General features: G+C 41.1%; 1 protein-coding gene across 5 annotated transcripts in view; it reads left to right on the forward strand.

Annotated features, from left to right (window-relative positions):
• PLD1 (phospholipase D1) overlaps positions 1–19,845 on the forward strand; it is a 301,656-nt gene that overhangs the window by 218,491 nt on the left and 63,320 nt on the right. For 4 of the 5 annotated variants that reach the window (XM_023515750.1, XM_003794294.3, XM_012807919.2 and 1 more), the window contains 2 exons: positions 12,495–12,608; positions 14,784–14,833. In XM_023515750.1, the coding sequence (XP_023371518.1) occupies positions 12,495–12,608; positions 14,784–14,833 (164 nt within the window). The remainder of the gene's footprint in view (positions 1–12,494; positions 12,609–14,783; positions 14,834–19,845) is intronic. The other variant, XM_023515751.1, reaches the window with a different exon arrangement.

Below are 19,845 nucleotides of genomic sequence, written 5' to 3' on the forward strand. Positions count from 1 at the left end.
GCGGTTTGCTATGAACTGGTTTTTCATGTTGCCAGGATTTTTCTGCTGATTCTTCCTCATGAGTGTTTTATTTTATCTGTTTCCTTGCCCTAATTTTCCTTTCAGTTCCTCCTGCTCTTTAAGTTACTGTGACTCTGGCCTAAGGTATTTATGAATCCTTTTGATACAGGACCAAAAGGATGAGAAGATTGAAGAGTAAGAAGGGAAAAAATATTTAAAAAGGAAAGAGAGAAAAGAGAGGGTTTGAGTAAGAGGGAATATTGTCAAAAGGAAGAGAGGCACAGTAAGAGGGAGACAGGAGTAATAAAGGTGTACAGTAGGTTACTTTGACCCAACCTGAAAAACCCCCAATCTCTGGGGGTGCTGGGTTAGGTAGTTCCCTTCAGGTCAGCAGCTCTTTGCCAGCCTGTCAGACACAGTACCCCATCTCCACCAAATAGAGAGGAAAGACAAAAATACTGTAAATCAAACCAAAGCAAACAAACAGAAAACTTTATAGGATAAAATTGGAGGGGAAACCATATAATAGGGGGAGAAACACTAGCAAAAATGAAGTTCTCATTATTAAAGAAGGCAACAATGGAAAATTGTATTTAAACTAGAAAAATGAAGAAAGAAAAGAAAAATCTAGAGGTAAAATATTGAAAAAAAATAAAGCAGTAAATATATATTGCTGAATATTGTCTGGTCAATAAGTGATCTTCTGGGGTATGACATGTTAATCACAATGCTGATACAGCTGTATGAGATGAAGACTGGAAGCCTCTGCTAATTTCTTAAACCCCACAGGGTTGAGAGCCTAATCTCTCCTCAGCCTGCTTAAAAGACACTTTAATCTGTTAACCTTGCTAAGGAGAAGCTTTCCCAGGATAGCACTTGTCACTCGGATTTCTCCTCAATTGGCTGCCTGCTTATCCAGTGTGCCAAAACCGTTCTCACTCTATGCCCTTGAGGGCTGAGGCTGCAAGGCAGCCCTGCTACTGCTAAACACTGAAATCCCCACTCTTCCCCAGCTTCCGGACTTTGGTGCTGCCCAGTCACTAAATCACTTGCCCAAGGTCCAAGCCTGCAGCCTACCTCTGCAACCCTGAGGGCCTGCAGGGGCAAGTCTCCCACAGTTGCCATGAGTGGCCCACAACCTAGCAATAGTAGCTCCATTCCAGCTCAGTGGCTCAGTCTGGGGCCCTAGACAATGCTTAAAGTCATCCTCACTCTCACCCAAGTTCTCCCAAGTTAGTTCAACTGAGTGAGTAAGTCCATAAAAAATAAAACAGCCCACAGGGATGGCCTTCCCTGCTTGTAATCTCATTGTTGTTATAATTACAGCTGCAGCAGCCACTTGCCACTTCTCCACTGCTTTTGTCCTCCTTCTTGGGTCCAGTAGTCTTTCGCTATCTCCCTGTGTCCCCAAAGGTATGTTTCTGAGCAGAGCTCACAACCCGGAGATGCCTGGAGTTTTCTCTCCCCGATCTTACCTCACCCAGTTGCAAAGAAGCTGTTACTGGGCCACCATCTTGCTCCCTCCAAAGCTAGCTATTTTCAAAGGTTAACCAGTGAAGTCATTATGAGTGTGTTGCCACACCACATATAGTATTTCATAATCTGTAAAGTCACACAAATAACTCAGGGCTAAGTAGAGCCATCGTTTCTAGGGGACTAGCAATACAGGTAAGGAAGCTGAAGCCTGGTAAGATCATCTGCATTTTAAAAGATTTGCCAAATACAAAATAAAAACGGTTATGTACCAAGCCACCAAGAAGCTACAGATCCAGTTCCAACAGAATTGATAGCCCCACAGTATAATGTTCTCTGTCACATACAAAAAAGCCCGCTAAGGTGAAACCACTTATTCCTGATAGTATTCTTGGCTTGCATAATCTATAGCCAGGAGAGGAGGGATAGCAACTCTTGAAGTTTATGGTAATGAAATCCAACCTATAAATCTCAAATTCTCAATAGATAAAGTATCTTGTGACTAGAGAAGCATGTTGAGTTTCTTCTTTATGGCCTTCTCACAGATCCTGAGACCCAGTTATGAGTGGACTGTGCTTCTTCTAACCTCTCTCCATGCTGGGGAGGGACCTAGGGGTAAGCAGTAGGGCTTTGCAGGGGAGAAGAACAAGAAAGGGGGGTGGAGGGGCCTATCATCACTGTGATCTATGTGGTGAGGTTAGTACTCTGCTTTTAAAGGAACAAGCAGTGTCATTTGCACTCGAATGTTTGTAGCAGCACAGTTTACATTTGCAAAGATGTGAAAACAACCCAAGTGCCCATCAATATATGAGTGGATTAATAAACTGTGGTATTTGTATTTGTATTTGTATACCATGGAGTACTACTCAGCATAAAAATGGTGATCTAGTTCTCTTTTGTAACAACCTGGATGGAACTGGAGACCATTCTTCTAAGTGAAGTATTTTAAGGATGGAAAAACAGGCACTCAAGACTAAATTGGAGCTAGTCAAACAACACTTATGTGCACATTTGGAAGTAAAACTCAGTGGGAATCAAGTAGGTGGGGGAGTGTTTTTAAATTCATACCTAACTAGTACAAAGCACATATCCTGGGGGAAGGGCACACTTATAACTTTGACTTTAAAAGTATAGAAGCTAATTATGTAACCAAAATATATGTAGCTGGCTCAGAGCCCATAGCTCAGTGGTTAGGTCACTGGCCACATACACCTGGGCTGGCAGGTTCAAAACGCGACCCAGGCCTGCTAAACAACAATAACAACTACAACAAAAAAATAGCCGGGTGTTGTGGTGGGCACCTGTAGTCCCAACTACTTGGGAGGCTGAGGCAAGAGACTTGCTTAACCCAACGAGTTGGAGGTTGCTATAATTTGTGAGCCATGATGCCACAGCACTCTACCCAGGGAAACATAGTGAGATTCTGTCTCAAAATAAATAAATAAATAAAAGTGTACCCCTGTAACATTCTGAAATATAAAAAAGAAAAAAATTAATCTTGTAGCACCTACAAACTCAGCACCCCAAAATTCACGATTTTATTTTTCTATTTCCTTTTTTGTCCATGTTAAGATATACACTTCTATTTTGTCTTGAATTGTAACTTATTTTCTTTTCCTGCAACTCACCTGAATTTCTGGTTCAAGCCTAGTTTCTACACAATAGGAGGAAATTTACTTTAGGCACTTAGATGAATGTGGCTGGACTTAGCAACTTCTTGTTCTCTCTGCTTGGGGTTCCAGGTTCCAGCGCTGTCTCTGCTTCCCTTCCTTGCCCATCTTCAGACTACTGCTAAGGGACTCCATGTCTCTGCAGAGAGACTTCCAGGTCTTAGCATTGCTTTCCTCAGCCTGCTCAGCCATATGCTTTCTGTGCAGTGATGTGGGGATGTGTAATTTCTCCTTCAGACCCATCACTCTGCCATGTCTCCTGTGCTCCTACCACCATTGCATACTGCTAGACATGCCCTCTGTGTTCTCTGGGGTTGCCTGGGAGAGAGTCTCAGTGCTCCAGGCTTTCAGAGCCTCATGTTTAACCAGTAATGGGGTCTACCTGTTTTCCTGGAATTCTGCTTGAGGCCAAAGGACAGAGTCCCTACCCCAAGTCTTGCTCACACTTCTTTTCACTCCTGCCTCAGCTTAGAGAATCTCTCTCCAGTTCCCAGATCTGAGCAGCTGACATCCTTGTGCCCTGGGTGCCCTGTAAGTGGTATGTGAGCAGTGCCACCTGCTCCATATGTCCAGGCAATGTGGCGGGGTGGGGGGGGAATTAACACATTTGTGGGGAAATGATTTGATATTTCATAGTATCAGCCTGTTACAGCTCTGTTGTCTTGTAATTGTGAGTTTGCACTGGGGCCTTTGTAACATGATACCAGAAGTGCTTTGTGACCGCTATCATAATGATCCTCCTCCTCAGTGGCTGTAAAATATGCATGGCATTGAAAGACTGTAACATAGTCTAGTTAACCTTCCCCCTGTTACCACACATTTATTTCTAATTTTTAGCTACTGTACATAGCATTGCATAAGAGTTAGTGAATTTTTAAAGAAAAACTTAGTATAACTAGAAGCCTGAAAATACAATTTTATAAGATTTCTCTCAGCCAATGTAGACAAAGCAATTGCCCCAGGATGGGCAGCTACCTGTGCTTAGAGCCTACTAGCTCTTACCATGCTCCTAAGATCATAGACAGTTTTGTATGTTAGAGACCAGGCTCTTGCCTTCAGCTGCTGGCTGCCATTGTATACCCCCAAACATATGAAGATGCAGCATTTCTGAGGATTAGAATCCCCAGCATCTGGGAGTGTTGTTCTGTCTGGGAAGGATCAAGGACGCAGATTGGACATACTATCCCATGGCATTTTTTCTTTGGCTTACATTCAGCAACAATTTTATGGTTAGGAATTCCAGAGGTCTTTTTGTTGTTGTTGTTGTACAGCAGTGAAAAATCTAAGTAGTTTCTAATAGTTTGCTGAACACACTTTACAATTTTTTTTCAGAAAATTTATAAACTAGTGCATTGTAAAATGGCAAAGGCCTTGATGTGTATCTGAAAGTCCTAAAAACAAGAAAATGTGAATATTTGGATTCTTATAAGCTAAAATATGCAAAAATATTTTAAAAGAGTTTTATAGGACATTTCTCAATATCCTACTAAAGAGATTTTCATTTTAAAGTTATTTTTGCTTCTGAAAACCACAGAGATAAATGAAATCATCTCTACAAACACATAACAAAGATTTGATATTCAAGGCCAGCAATGCCATTTATAAGGTTTTTCCAATAAATGCAAAAAGTGACATATCAGTCAGCATGAATATCAAAATAGTTAAATCTGATGGCTGACTGGACCTAGCTTTCCACAGAGGCTCCCGTCCAGAAGGAGAGTTAAAGGACATAAGTTTAGTAAGTATGCCAATGGTTTGGAGCTGAGCCAAGCAGAACGTTGAAGAATGCACATCAACTCTGCTGAGGTGAGCTACAACCCCAAGGATACAAACAAAAGGTACAAAATCCATCACCAAGCAGATGGGAGTCCCCTCTCCCATGAGAAGGGCTTGCAGTATACTCCATACAAATAAGCAAGCAGAGTTCAAACATCCTCCCATTTTACCCTACAGAAGATACCCTCTAAAAATAGGACCTCCTTCCCCTACTAGGGAGCCATAGCACTCTCCTACCAGGCATAAAACTGTATAAAACTGTATATATTCTCTACCTGCAAGTCTGAACTCCTAGCACTCTGCTCCACTCACACCCCGAGGTCTGCAAGCCTGTCCCCCATGGAGCCCAGATTCTTGGGCATTTTCTTAAGAGGTTTGGACAGGGCAAGGGCTGTTGCTGGTCTGTGCTGATTCTGTGGCATGGGAGTAAGGAGAAGACGGTCAACTGAGAGGGAACCATACAGGAGAGGAGGTACCCCTGGCACAGAGCAGTAGCTGCAGCAGAAACAATAGGGCTCACACCACTGGGGATATTCCGGATAGACACTCCCTGTCTCTCTGGACAACCAGAGGAAGCCGGGCATCTTCTCCAGTGACAGCCACTGGTGAAACAGATCTGCGATGGAAACACAGGCCCCATGAGTAAAGGGTATGCCTGAGGCAGTACCAGCCTGGGTGGAGGTCAGGGACTAGAATACACAGGCACAGAGATGGCAGACTTCCAGGGTGGGGTTGACCCAGAGGATTGCTTTATTGAGCCTAAGATACACCCAGCCCTCAGGGGATCATAGACGAGAGAAAGGCAGGCAGGCAAAGGCTGGAACTGACAGCTAAGTGTGAGCTCTAACTGCACCCACCCTAACACAAACTGCAGCCAAGACCAGACAGCAGCATAGGCTGAGGCTCAGTCATGGTTTCTGTGGACTCAAACAGCATCTGCTCTGCAGGGGAATATAGCTAGGACAGAAACAAATTCTGCAAAGTTGTTCTGTTCTGCCAGCAACATCAATCAGGGGTGGGGCTAGAACTGAGTGAACCACCCTAGCCTCCATTAAGCACCCAAGGTTGTCGAGACTCACTTCCCCCTGCCGGATACTGGCAGAGAGTGGCAGCCTGGCTGAGAAGACATAGATCTCCCTATAACTCAGGCAGGCACAAAACCCTGGAACATCTGCTCTTTGGAGGGAACGGGGTTGCAGCCCTGCAGAGTTACCAGTGACTGGGTGTGACAGAGGTGCAAGGTGGGGAAGGAGGCATCAACCTTCCCAGACTAATTTATTTGCTGGGTGGGTCCTTCTGACCTCAGGGAGCACTGGAGCGAGTCATACTTGAGCTACCAGCAGACCCCTGCAGTCTAGTTGACAGAGACCTTTTGAACTCTCCCACCTGAGACCAGTGCTTATTGGGACAATTGATTTGGACCTCTTGAACTGGGCCAGTCACCTAAGAACTATCCAAAGTGTTACCCTGGGTGTGTGGTTGTGGGAAGGTTTGATTTTCCTTTTCCAATTGTTGCCTGGGGGGGTGGGGTGGGGTGACGTAATTGCTGGTATTACTCCATAGCTTAAACTTCAACCCAGAGTAACTGATTCACTAGGGTAGAACAGAGACCAGCTGAAAACAAGACAGAGCCACTTAGCCCTATCACACCAAGCAGGCCCCCAGTTTCTTAGGCAGCACTGTACAGGTCCATGGCAAAGCTCTAGGAGAAAAGGTACAGACACCAGTCCCAGCTTTTGGGCAAAGGGCTAGTTAACCACTACTCCTGAAGCCCCCAACCCAACTTCTCCTATATGCTCATCTAGCCAAATGGTGTAAAATAATCATGGGGCAGAATCAGTGGAAAAACTCTGGTAACATGAATAACCAGAGTAAATTAACCCCCAACCCCCACCCCAAGGAAGGATATGGCAAACACAACCGAAGATCCCATTCATAAACAGATGGCTGAGATGTCAGAAATCGAATTCAGAATTTGGATTGCAAATAAGATTAATAGAATAGAGGCAAAGTTGGAATTAGAAATTCAAGGAGCATTTCAAAAATTGTCTCAAGAATTCGATGAATTCAAAGACAAAATCACCAAAGAATTTGACACATTGAGACAAGAATCTGTAGCCTTCAAAGATCTAAGAAATATAGTAGAATCCCTCAGTAACAGAATGGAGCAAGCAAAAGAAAGGATTTCTGACATTGAAGACAAAGCTTTTGACCACTCCCAAACTCTCAAAGAGGAAGAGAAATGGAGAGCAAAAATGGATCATTCTGTCAGAGAGCTCTGGGAAAATTCGAAGAAAACTAATATTGACCACATAGGAATCCCTGAAGCTGAGAGATTCTGAAATTCAGATAGCAGACAGTTTCAGAATCCCAGCATGACTCAACCCGAATAAGATATCCCCCAAGCACATCATAATTAACTTCACTAAAGTGAATATGAAGGAGAAAATTTTGAAAGCAGCCAGACATAAGAAAAACATAACCTACAAGGTGAAGAATATGAGAATGACTGCAGATTTCTCTGCTGAAAACTTTCGAGCTAAAAAAGGGTGGTTATCAACTTTTAATCTCCTAGAACAATATAACTTTTAACCCAGGATCTTGTATCCAGCTAAACTGAGTTTCATTTGTGATGGAGAAATTAAATACTTTAATGACATTCACATGTTGAAGAAATTTGCCATAACTAAATGGAAAAACATACCATGCTCGTGGCTTGGAAGAATCAACATTGTTAAAATGTCCATACTACCCAAAGCAATCTACAGATTTAATGCAATGCCTATTAAAGCTATACTGTCATACTTTAAAGATCTCAAAAAATAATATTTCATTTTATATGGAATCAGGAAAAAACTCGAATAGCCAAGACATTACTCAGAAATAAAAACAAAGCAGGAGGAATCATACTACCAGGCCTCAGATTATACTATAAATTGATAGTGATCAAAACATCATGGCACTGACACAAAAACAGAGTGGTAGATGTATGGAACAGAATAGAGAACCAAGACATGAACCCAGCTACTTACCATTATTTGATCTTTGACAAGCCAATTAAAAACATTGAATGGGGAAAAGATTCCCTATTTAACAAATGGTGCTGGGTGAACTGCTGGTGACCTGTAGAAGACTGAAACTTGACCCACACCTTTCACCATTAACTAAGATAGATTCTCACTGGATTAAAGATTTAAACTTAAGACATGAAACTATAAAAATACTAGAAGAAAGTACAGGGAAAATTCTTGAAGACATTGGCCTGGGAGAACATTTTATGAGGAGGATCCTCCGGGCAATTGAAGCAGCATCAAAAATGCACTACGGGGACCTGATCAAACTAAAATGTTCTGCACAGCCATGAACATAAAAAGTAAAGCAAGCAGACAGCCCTCAGAATGAGAGAATATATTTGTAGGTTATGTCTCTGACAAAGGTTTAATAACCAGAATCCACAGAGAACTCAAATGTATTAGCAGGAAAAGAACAAGTGATCCCATCTCAGGGTGGGCAAGGGACTTGAAGAGAACAACATCTCTGAAGAAGACAGGTGCATTGCCTACAGACTTATGAAAAGATGCCTATCATCCTTAATCATCAGAGAAAGGCAAATCAAAACTACTTTGAGATATCATCTAACTCCAGTAAGATGAGCCCATATCACAAAATCCTAAAACCAGAGATGTTGGTGTGTATGTGGAGAAAAGGGAATACTTCTACACTGCTGGTTGGAATGTAAACTAATACGTTCCTTTTGGAAAGATGTTTGGAGAACACTTAGAGAACTAAAAATAGACCTGCCATTTGATCCTACAATTCCTCTACTAGGGATAAATCGAGAAGACCCCAAATCACACCACAACAAAGATATTTGTACAGAATGTTTATCGCAGCCAAATTCATAATTGCTAAGTCATGGAAGAAGCCCAAGTGTCCATTGACCCATGAATAGATCAATAAATTGTGGCATATGTACACCATGGAATACTATGCAGCCTTAAAGAAAGATGGATGTTTACATGGATGGAGTTGGAAAATATTCTTCTTAGCAAAGTATCTCAGGAATGGAAGAAAAAGTATCCAATGTACTCAGCCCTACTATGAAACTGATTTATAGCTTTCATAACTCAATTATAGCCCCCAAATATGGGGAAATAAGAGAGGGATGGGAGGGGAGGGGGGAAGATGGGTGGAGGGAGGGTAATTGGTGGGACCACACCTACGGTGCATCTTACAAGGGTACGTGTGAAACTTAATAAATGTAGAATATAAATGTCAACACATTTAGTTAACACAATAACTAAAAAATGCCATGAAGGGTATGTTAACCAGTTTGATGAAAATATTTCAAATTGGGGTGGTGTCTGTGGCTCAAAGGAGTAGGGCACCAGCCCATATGCTGGAGATGGCAGATCCAAACCCAGCCTTGGCCAAAAACTGCAAATAAAAAAATACATTTCAAATTGCATATAAAACCAGCAGATTGTACCCCATGACTGCATTAATGTTCCTAGCTATGATTTAATAAAAAAAATAGTTGAATCCAAAAAAGCCAAAAAGTGGAAATGATTTAAATCCCTATCAGTGGAGAACTGGTTTAAGTATTTAAGGTACAGATAATATGACAGAATACTGAATACTACATCCCTGTTGTTAAAAAATGAGTCAGTCTTTATGTTTTGATGTGGAAGAATTTCCAGTATACCCTTTTAAATGATAACAATAATGTTCAGAAAAAATGTTTATAGTATTCTAATATTTTTGTAAAAGGCAAGAATATCTATATGTACTTGTTAGTTCATAGATGGTTTCTAAAAGAGCACTGAGGAAACTGGTAGCGGGAGTTGCCCTCAAGGAAGGGAAACAGGACCCAGGGGACAAAATGGAAAAAGGGAATTGTTTCACCATATGATCTTCTGAGTCCTAAATTTTGTGCTTCAAGGATATGTTATACATTAGAAAATAATTTATTTGGCAGTTCCTTAAAATGCTAAGCATAAAATAACCATAAGATCCAGCAATTTCATTCTTAAGTACATGCTGTGAGAACTGAAAACAGGGACTGCTGCAGGTGCAGTTCACTGACATTGAGAGCAGCATTAGTCACAAAGCCAAGAGGTGGACACAAACCACGTGTCTGCCAGCAGCTGGATGGAGCATACACTTACACTGGGATGTTATTTGGTCAGGAAAAGGAGGGAATTCTGACACACACTACTGCATGAATAAACCTTGAAGATGTTATGCAAAGTGAAGTAAGTCAGACAAAAAAGGAAAGGCCTTGTATGATCCACTTACACAAAAACTCTGGAGTAGGCAGATGCATGGAGACAGAAAGCAGAGGAGAGGTCCCCAGGGTCTGTGGAGAGGAGATGGGCTACTTGTCACTTGATAGTGATAGACTTTCTATTTGCAATGAGGAAAAAGTGTCGGGAATAGATAGTTGCACAGCATGGTGAATGCAGTGAATGTTGCTGAACTGTACACTTAAAAAATGAGTAAAATGTCAATTTTTAAATGTGACTTAAATGTCCTGTGCAGCTTAACCTCTTCTGTACTACAGACCTCCCCGGAAACATTCTTCCCACCTCCCTAACCTCCCCAAAACACTGTACCAAATGCACAGTGTGCCATGTCCCCCCCTGGACACTGCCTAGGGAGGAAGGTGTGTGCACACTTGGCCTGTGTTTCTGAGTCCTCCACCTAGACTGGGCAGCAGGCATGTGAAAGGGACACTCCAGCCATGTGCTGACCACAGAGCAGGGGTCATTACCTATGACCAGGAGGTCCAGGGAGGCTTCACAGGCCAAGTGGTTTTGTAAGGGACCTAGGAGACATGGAGTTCTTTTTAGGCTAGGAGAGCCAGTGAGCCAAGTTGTATTGATCTGGATATGAACTTCTGAACACAAGGCCGTGGTGGTCTTCTGCTGTGACAGGAGCTTAAGGTGAGGATTGTTCTGAAGATGATCTGCAAAGGTACTGGCCACTACACGTCGATTTTTAGGTGTTAGAACTTCTAAATACTGGGTATGGGGAAATAGCTTACGTATTTTATTTACCATTACCCACTGTCTTATTTACCATTTTGAGCTATTTGCCCTTATCTAGCAGCAACTTTTAAGAGTTTACATTTTTTAAATGTTTTCTTTCCAATTACACTGGCCACTTAAAATTCCTTGTTTCTTAGCTCTGCTGCCAAGGAACTGTCACCTCTGCCCTGAGCTTCATTCTCCACATGCTGAGTGACATTAGTAACAAAAATCTGATCCCTCAAAGAGTAGTGATAATATTCACATGCAAAAGTTTTAGCTGTTTAGGAGAAAAGGATCTTTAAAAAGAAAGTATTATAAAAAGTTTAAGTAGGGTGCTTGCTTCGAGGGCACATATACTAAAAAAAAAAGTTTAAGTAGGGTCAAACTTAAATATTAACCAGAAGCAACACATGTGCATGAGTGTCCACCTCTCAGATACACCGGTAGGATTCCTTAACCACAGTGGATGCCACATTCATTTCCAGGCTTTTTCTTCTCCTGTCCTTTATGTCTCATACATGGACATAAAGACTTGTTATATCATTAGGTGGAATTCCTGTTCTTTTGAAAATTGTCATTAATCAGTTGAGAAAGTGGGTCATGATATGTTTTGTTATATGTGCAAATGCACAGAGGATTTAAAAACAAACATTAGTCACGGGCGGCACCTGTGGCTCAGTGGGTAGGGTGCTGGCCCCATATACTGAAGGTGGTGGGTTCAAAACTGACCCCTGCCAAACTGCAACAAAAAAAATAGTTGGGCGTTGTGGCAGGTGCCTATTGTCCCAGCTGCTCGGGAGCCTAAGGCAAGAGAATCGCCTAGGCCTAGGAGTTGGAGGTTGCTGTGAGCTGTGCGATGCCACTGCACTCTACTGAGGGTGAAGAAGTGAGACTCTGTCTCTACAAAAAAAAAAAAGACAAACAAACAGCAAAAAAAAAAAAAAAAACCCTACCAAACATTAGTCACTCAGAATTCTTAAAGAGCCAAAGGTAAGATTTTGCAGCTGAAACCTCAGAGTTTCAAGATACACGATGATAACATCAGTACTGGGAAATATGCTGGATCCAGTATTCCTTTGCCTGTGAGATGTAATCTATGGAAACTTACTCAGCAGTTACTGAGTGTACACCATCTTCCAGGTTCGAGTTTGGTGCTGCAGATACAACTTGTTACACATGTAACTATTACTAAAACATCCTCTTTCAAAACGTTTTTATAATTCTCCTTTTTTCCTGAGATCCAAGCACGGCTTTCTTGACACTGAATTTTGTCCTACAGAGGATTTTGCTGTAGAGAGTTAATGGGTAAAGTTCCCATTTTGCTGTCAAGCCCAGCTTCCTGTCCAGGCTGACACCTGAGAGCCCAGGTAACATCTGGCTCCATCCAGAAGCACTCTCTCCCACCCCCAGCCCTGAAAAGTGACAGAATGTTTTGTAGCAAACCATTCGGTCAATCCCTAAAACCATGGAAACTGCTTGGCTGTCGTTTTAAACTAATGCTTTATCTTTATTTGATTAATTTCTCTGTGTATGAATGTTTCAGGGAAAACAAGAGATATCGTGTGTATGTGGTGATACCACTTCTCCCCGGGTTTGAAGGAGACATCTCTACCGGAGGAGGAAATGCTCTCCAGGCAATAATGCACTTCAACTACAGGTGCCGAGTTCTAAACTGTCTATCTCAAGCTTGCAAGCAGTAATGCACATATGCAGGTGAAGGAGATAGTAATATTTCTCCAAATCCATTTAATGGAGCATTCAACAAATGAATACTTATTTTACTTTCAAATCTTAGTCTGTTTCCTAGTTGATAAAATTCAAATAAAGCCTAAAATTATGAAACAGTGGGACTAGGGCACATGGCAAATATAAAAGAAATAAAATAATAGTCTATCTTTATATTCATTGTCTATTTATGTATATGTATAAAGTTGACTTTGAATTATCTTTAGGCAGTTAAGTAGTTGTTGAGCTTTGCATATTCATTGCAGTAAGTAAATAAAAAAATGAAATACCTAAAATGATATGATATGCATCTGTTTGGTTATGATTCCTTAAATAGTGAGTCCTCCAGCAAGGTAATAAAGCCTCTGTGAGGAAATGGAGTGTGAAGGGCCTTTCCTATTTCTGGGCATTTACATTCTGTCTTTACTGCCACATCCATGTTAAGATTTTAGGTAATGTCCTGCCCCTGATAATTTAGAAAGCTGAGTTATCATAGTTACTCAGGCAAAGTTGGGTCTCCCTGGGTGTCAGAGGTGGCCAGTGAGCACTGTGGAAAGAGGGTCAGAGGGACTAGCAGACAGTAGGGGTTAGAGCAGTAGCGTGGAGGGCATAGAAATGGGATATAGTGAAGATCTGGCCTAGTTCTAAGCTCTGTGACCTCACTCAGTGACACAATTTCAGCGAGTCACGGTAAAGGCTAGACCTGGGTGATTTCTCCTAATATCTATCCTCTCTTTTTTTTTCTTCTGCAGTTTTTGGCCAGGGCTGGGTTTGAACCTGCCACTTCCAGTATATGGGGCTGGCACCCTACTCCTTTGAGCCACAGGCACCACCCTAATATCTCTTGTTTTTCTGCATGACCTGTAGCTTCTCACCTTTCTAATCAAATCCTTTTAAATGGTGGGAAAAGAAAAATGAAACCTTACACAAAACCCCTGAGGTACAAAGTAGATAATCATTCAGGGTCCTGGACAAATGAGGGTGGCATTTAGACGCCATCCTGCTCGGGACTGCTAGCCAAAAACCCCACTGCAGAATCGGGTATGGTTGGAGTGCATCATTGTGGTAGAGTTTTTATTTTAATCCTCTTGTTTCCTACCAGCTTTTCAAGTTTGTATCTTTTTATCTGCCAGTGCTTAAAGATGTTTTTTTGTTTCCTCTAGAATAATTTTGTCTAGTTACAATGAGAGAATTTTAACTGTGCTTTGCTCTTTATTCTCAGGTTGAAGATTTGCCCATTTCTAATACTATCTGATTAAACAAAGATTTCCAAGTATTTAAGGCACTGACATAATGTTTAATTGTATCCACTTCATTTGCCATTCCAACATTAATTTTGGAATTTATCAATTGGAATTATTTGCTATAACTCTTTTCTTGAGCTTCAATCAGCTGAATGAAATGGCATGTTTGGCTTTTGTTCAGTAACCCAAACTATAATCTTTTATTATGCAAAAACATCTCTATTTGCAGGAATCACCTTTGATAACAGCATTTCCCAGGCATAAATATATTTTTGATTATTTTTATAGAGCAAGCAGATAGAATATAGAATTTTTGGTTTTGTCAGTCTTTATAATTCACTAATTATTATCAAAGTCTGAAAAAGTGAAATAATTAGCAGTTAGTTGAGACTTCATTTTTCACTTTAAGGGGTTTTGCTGACTTTACAGAGATAGCACATGATAATAGTTTGTTTAATTCCTAAAATTAAAATTATTCTGCTAAGTGTTTGCCCTTCTACTTCTGAAAGTAATGTGTATTCTTATCTATCTGATGCATTCTAAATGTATCTTTACTGTCATCAGATTTTATAAGAGGTAAAGTTTATCTTTTTCCATCCTTTTTTTCCAATAGCTTCTCTTTCTGAAATGTGACATCAATTTTATAACTTTTCTATTTATCAATCTCAAAACAACTATCTTCTCCCATTAGTAACATTGCAAAAGTCATATTCATGTAATTTTTTTTAGCTTTAAAAATATATGCAACGTCTAATACATTATACTTGTTCTGTTTTTACTCAAGATTAAACCTACAAAGATTGCAATTGTGATTAGTTGTTTTGAAACCTAAATAATTATTTCTTTCCTTTACATATTTTCAGAACCATGTGCAGAGGAGAAAATTCCATCCTTGGGCAGTTAAAAGCAGAGCGTAAGTAGCTGCTTTTCTTTTCCCCACATGGTGGTTTTCCTGTGTGAGGTGAGCTATCAGTAATAATTAATGTTGTCCATAGAATTCTGCTTATAAAAGGTACTCCACAAAATAATCAATTGAGATAAAGTATTTATTCTCATTAAGTTGCCCAAACTAATGTTCAAATAAAGACATCAAGAGTTGAGATGCACACACAGGTAATAAGAAATGAGTGTTGGGTGTCTTCATAATTGCCAGGATCCTGACCTGGCAGAAGAGTCCATTAAGACCTGTGGATCTGGTGGTCATCGACTGAAGAAATACAAAGGGGCGGCACCTGTGGCTCAGTGGGTAGGGCACCAGCCCCATATACCAAGGGTGGCAGGTTCAAACCCAGCCCCAGCGAAACTGCAACAAAAAAGTAGCTGGACATTGTGGTGGGCACCTGTGGTCCCAGCTACTCAGGAGGCTGAGGCAAGAGAATTGCCTAAGCCCAGGAGTTGGAAATTGCTATGAGCTGTGACACCATGGCACTCTACCGAGGGTGATAAAATAAGACTCTGTCTCTAGAAAAAAAAAAAGAAGAAATACAAAGTTAGAAATGATGAGAAAGAAAGAGATGAGACACGCAGAATAGAATGTTCAAAGGTGGGAACTCAGGGGACCATCGCTGCTTATGAGGTTCTGGTAGTGACTCTGAGTGTCAGTTCTACTCAGCTTTTATTGAAGGCTATTTGCTCATTAGCCCAGAGGATAAGCTGAGGAAGGGAACAAAGATGCCAGCAGTTTCTCTGAGCGAGCATATCAGTGCCTATTGTTTCCATAATCATTAACTTTAGGGTATGAGCAGTCTTGAGAAATCCAGAACCTGAGCCTTGTGTGGGAGCAGCCTCCTGTCTGAGGTCACACACACAGATTCCTAGGGAGGTATTAAACTCCACTAGTTCACTGTGGAGGAAAATGCCACAGGCATCAGTCTCCTCTGAAGAATTGGTGGGAGAGAGGAATTTTCCTCTCATCACCACCACAGAGGGTCTTCCTCTGCAATAAGAGATGTAAACCCTCCTACCCATATTTCAGGGCTCAAGCTGTTCCCTTGATCTCTGCCCCAGCCAAATACAAATCTCTACAATAGGTATTTGCTTTGACTGTTTACTGGGCAGGAAATGGCCTAGTTAATGTATCTTTCAAGGCCTTGCCACAGCATCTTCTGTGGCCATAATTTCTTTTTTGTTCTGCAGTTTTGGGCCAGGGCTAGATTTGAACCTGCCACTTCTGGCATATGGGGCTGGTGCCCTACTCCTTTGAGCCACAGGCACTGCCCAACCATTATTTCTTCATATTGTTCACAGACCCAGCAGGGATCTGTGATGCAACATCTAATAAATTATATTTGTTCTGTAAGCTGTATCCCAAATAGGTCAGAGTTCTAGGAAAAGCAGAAAACTTGCTCAGATAAGAAACTTAGCAGCAGCTGGTTTAAAGTTAAACTAGCTGACTTTTTTTCTTTTTCTTTTTTTTTTTTTTTTTTTTTTGAGACAGAGTCTCACTATGTTGCCCTTGGTAGAGTGCTACAGCTCACAGCAACCTCCAACTCTTGGGCTTAAGCAATTCTCTTGCCTCAGCCTCCCAAGTGGCAGGGACTATAGGCACCCACCACAATGCCTGGCCATTTTTTTGTTGCACTTGTTTAGCTGGCCCAGGTCAGATTTGAACCTGCCATCCTCAGTTATGTGGCTGGCACCATAACCACTGTGCTACAGGCACTGAGCCTGAACTAGCTGATTTTTCTTTGTTCTGCCTCACTCACCTTACTTTTTTATTTTCCCCTTTTTTCTGGGGGTATTTTCCCTTGCCAATAATGGGGTCTTCAGTCCCCATTCTTCCTGCACATATTTTTTTATTTTTTATTCATAATAACTCTGTTGTTAATGACTGAAATTTTAAAGCATTAAATTAATGGGGCCCCTGCATGTGTATTCTCTGCTGTTTCTGCACCACAGTCCTGGAGCACAAGCTTTACATGGGGAAACAAATGCTACCCGTCAGCACGTGTTCATGTGGCTCACTATGTATGCAGAAATGCCAGCGTTCTTACACTTTTTTATATTTATAGATGAAAAACCAACATATAACCATATTTCTGTCACAATGACTAACCTTTGAGAGTATTGTTGGAAATAGAGAATAAAAAGACAATAGAAATATGTTTCACTTCTTCAGTCTTCCTACTTTTCAATTGGAAATTTCTCAGATATCTTCTTAACTGATTCTCCTACCCTAGTCTTGGCTATAATATATCGTAACTACAGACTTACTTATCTATATCTCCGTGTATTAACTGAGTGCAGCAAATAGTAGAAGTTCAATAATGGCCTATAATTCTGTGCAGTAAGTACAAATTGAGCTGGAGTCAGAACACAAGTTGTATGAATTCTGCTTCAGTTTGGGTCCCAACTGTGAAACTTGGACAGCTGCACTAAAAAGATGAGATTTTATCCAGAAGAGGAGGCTGGTAGAAGTCTTTGGGCCCCTGGAGGGAACTCACTGCAGTGGTGTTTATATGAAGGTTTACTACCCTCTCTGAGAGAGTGGAGAGAAGCTTGTGGTAGCCAAGAGGTAATGGTATGTTGGTGATGGAAAAGGAGGTTCAGGGTTGGGTAAGACTTTGAGGGAAGACTCTGAGGGAGTGGGAACAAGGAGAGTGAGGGGCATTCTAGGGAACCCTGAGAGTTCTGACCCCATTGACCAGAGAACAGAGCAGCCCCAAGGAAGCCCAGAGATACCAGGAGGAGCCATCACAGTCACACCAGGCTATGTGTGGTGCCTTCAGATACAATGTAAACCTCAACTGAGTGCTTTGAAGGGAGATTTTGTTTTATGATGGCCACATTTTGTTTTATGATGGTGATGCATTACAATGTGGGGAGAAAATGCTGTACATTAGACTTTTTAAGTATGTATGTTTTTAGTTTAAAAATAAGGAATTGGCAAAAATTACTCCTCCAAAAAAGCAACCAGAACACTGACACAAATCACCAGCATCAACATTTTGTGTTTTCAGTTGATTTTGGAAATTAACCAAAGATTTGTAACAATCCAAGGAATTATTCATGAAAAGCAACTTAATCTCAGTAAGAACAGCAGCTTTGTGGCATTTTAACCTGCCATAGACCCACACCTCCTTCCCTTTAGCTCCATAACAGTCTTGGAAACCAGGAGCTCCTCTGTCTGTGGGTGCTTGCTGTGCCCACAGCCACCAGTAAGAGCCAAAGAGGCTCGAAGCTCCACCTCTGCAATTCTCAGAGTGCTGTCATTATTTGACCTATTTGCCAGTTTCCTTCGAACTACCATTCAAAGGACTAGTATTTATTTCATCTGACTCAGAACTTGTTTGGAAAAATAGCCTTTTACCTGGGTATTATCAAAACCCATCAGCAACACTTATTTAATATCACAGCTGCCTGAGACAGTGATAATAGTTGAACAAAGAAGCTGACTAAAAAAACTTAAAAGGAAAAGCTAGGGAACTGGAATCCCTGGGGGCGTTACAAAGAGCCAACCTGTTCCTGAGAATGCATTAATAAATGCTGTGGGTAAGGGTAGGGCTGTTGTTGTGTGTTCCTTGGAGCTTCTGATCCGGTGACGCAGGGGAAAGAACTGCAGAAGGAATGAATCTTCAAGGGAGACCGGGACTCGTTCTGGTCGGCGGCCCGGCTAAACTTTACTGATTATCTTATATACTTTCCAACATTTAGTAAGAATTTAACACCTATACAAAGAGGTGAAGTAACATTAAGAAGCAACCATTTAAGATTACAATTTAGTGTGAAGGCTGAGGAACGCATATACAATTGATTTTGTTTAGAGTAAAACATTTTGGAGCCTGGCTGTTGGTCCTCGCTTGCCCAAGGTAAAGTTACACATTATAATGCTAATGAAGGAGGAAGGCAGAGAATAGAACCCAATGCTCCAAGACCGGTCTGTCCACCCCCAGCTAACACCTCGGCTGTTTCTCCACACCCCCTAGGGAGAGTCACTCTATGCACTCCTGCACATCAATAGGCAGGTGTAGAAGCTCAGATCCTCAAGGAAATGCTTCTTTGAAACAATCTCCGGAGGGAGCATGTTGAGGCGAACTGCCATATCTTGAGCAAAGGGATCCTATCTCCTACATAGGGCTGTGAGTGTTCCCAGGGCTATTTGCATGCTCAGGAGAAATGAGAAGGCTTTAAGCTCACACCTCTGGCTGACCTTAAGGTGTTGTGGGAGCAGAAAGGGAAGCCTAAATTGAATTATAAACTGCATGCCCAAGCCCTTCCAACAAGCAGAGTCCCTCAGTTGAAGTGTAGGAGACTCACTTGTTCCAGGCATTTAAGAAATCATATATAGTAGGTTCTCTGGCCAAATGGAATGAAATTATAAAAAACAAAAGGAAATTTTTGGAAATTAACAAATAGGTGGAAATTAAACAACATACTTCTAAGCAACCATCAGATCAAAGAAGATACTTCCAAGGATATTATTAGAATATTCTGAGAAGGATGAAATTGAAAACAACATATAAAAACTTATGAGAGGCAGCTAAAACAATGCTTAGAGGGAAGTTTATAGCCAAAGACATTTGTATGAAAAAAGAAGATCTCAAATAAATACCCTAATCTTACCTTTTAGGAGAGTAGTAAAAGAAGAGCAAACCAAACCCAAAGTAAGCAGAATGAAGAAATAATGGAGATTGGATAGGGAGATACAAATGAGATGACAGAAAAACAGTAGGGAAAATCAGGTAAACCAAAAGATTGATCTTTGAAAAGACCAACAAAATTAACAAACCTTTGGCTAGGCTGACTAAGTAAACAATGGAAAAGATTCCAATTACCAAAATTATGAAATAAGAGGAGACATTATTATTGACCTTACAAAAATAAAAATTAATATAAAAGAATACTACAAACAATTGTATGCCAACAGATTATTTATGCTAGATTGATGAGCATAATTCCTGTAAAGACACCTTACTGATCAGAGTT

This window comes from Otolemur garnettii, unplaced genomic scaffold (assembly GCF_000181295.1).
Source record: "Otolemur garnettii isolate 467f Iridium unplaced genomic scaffold, OtoGar3 scaffold00078, whole genome shotgun sequence".
Classification (NCBI taxonomy): Eukaryota; Metazoa; Chordata; class Mammalia; order Primates; family Galagidae; genus Otolemur; species Otolemur garnettii.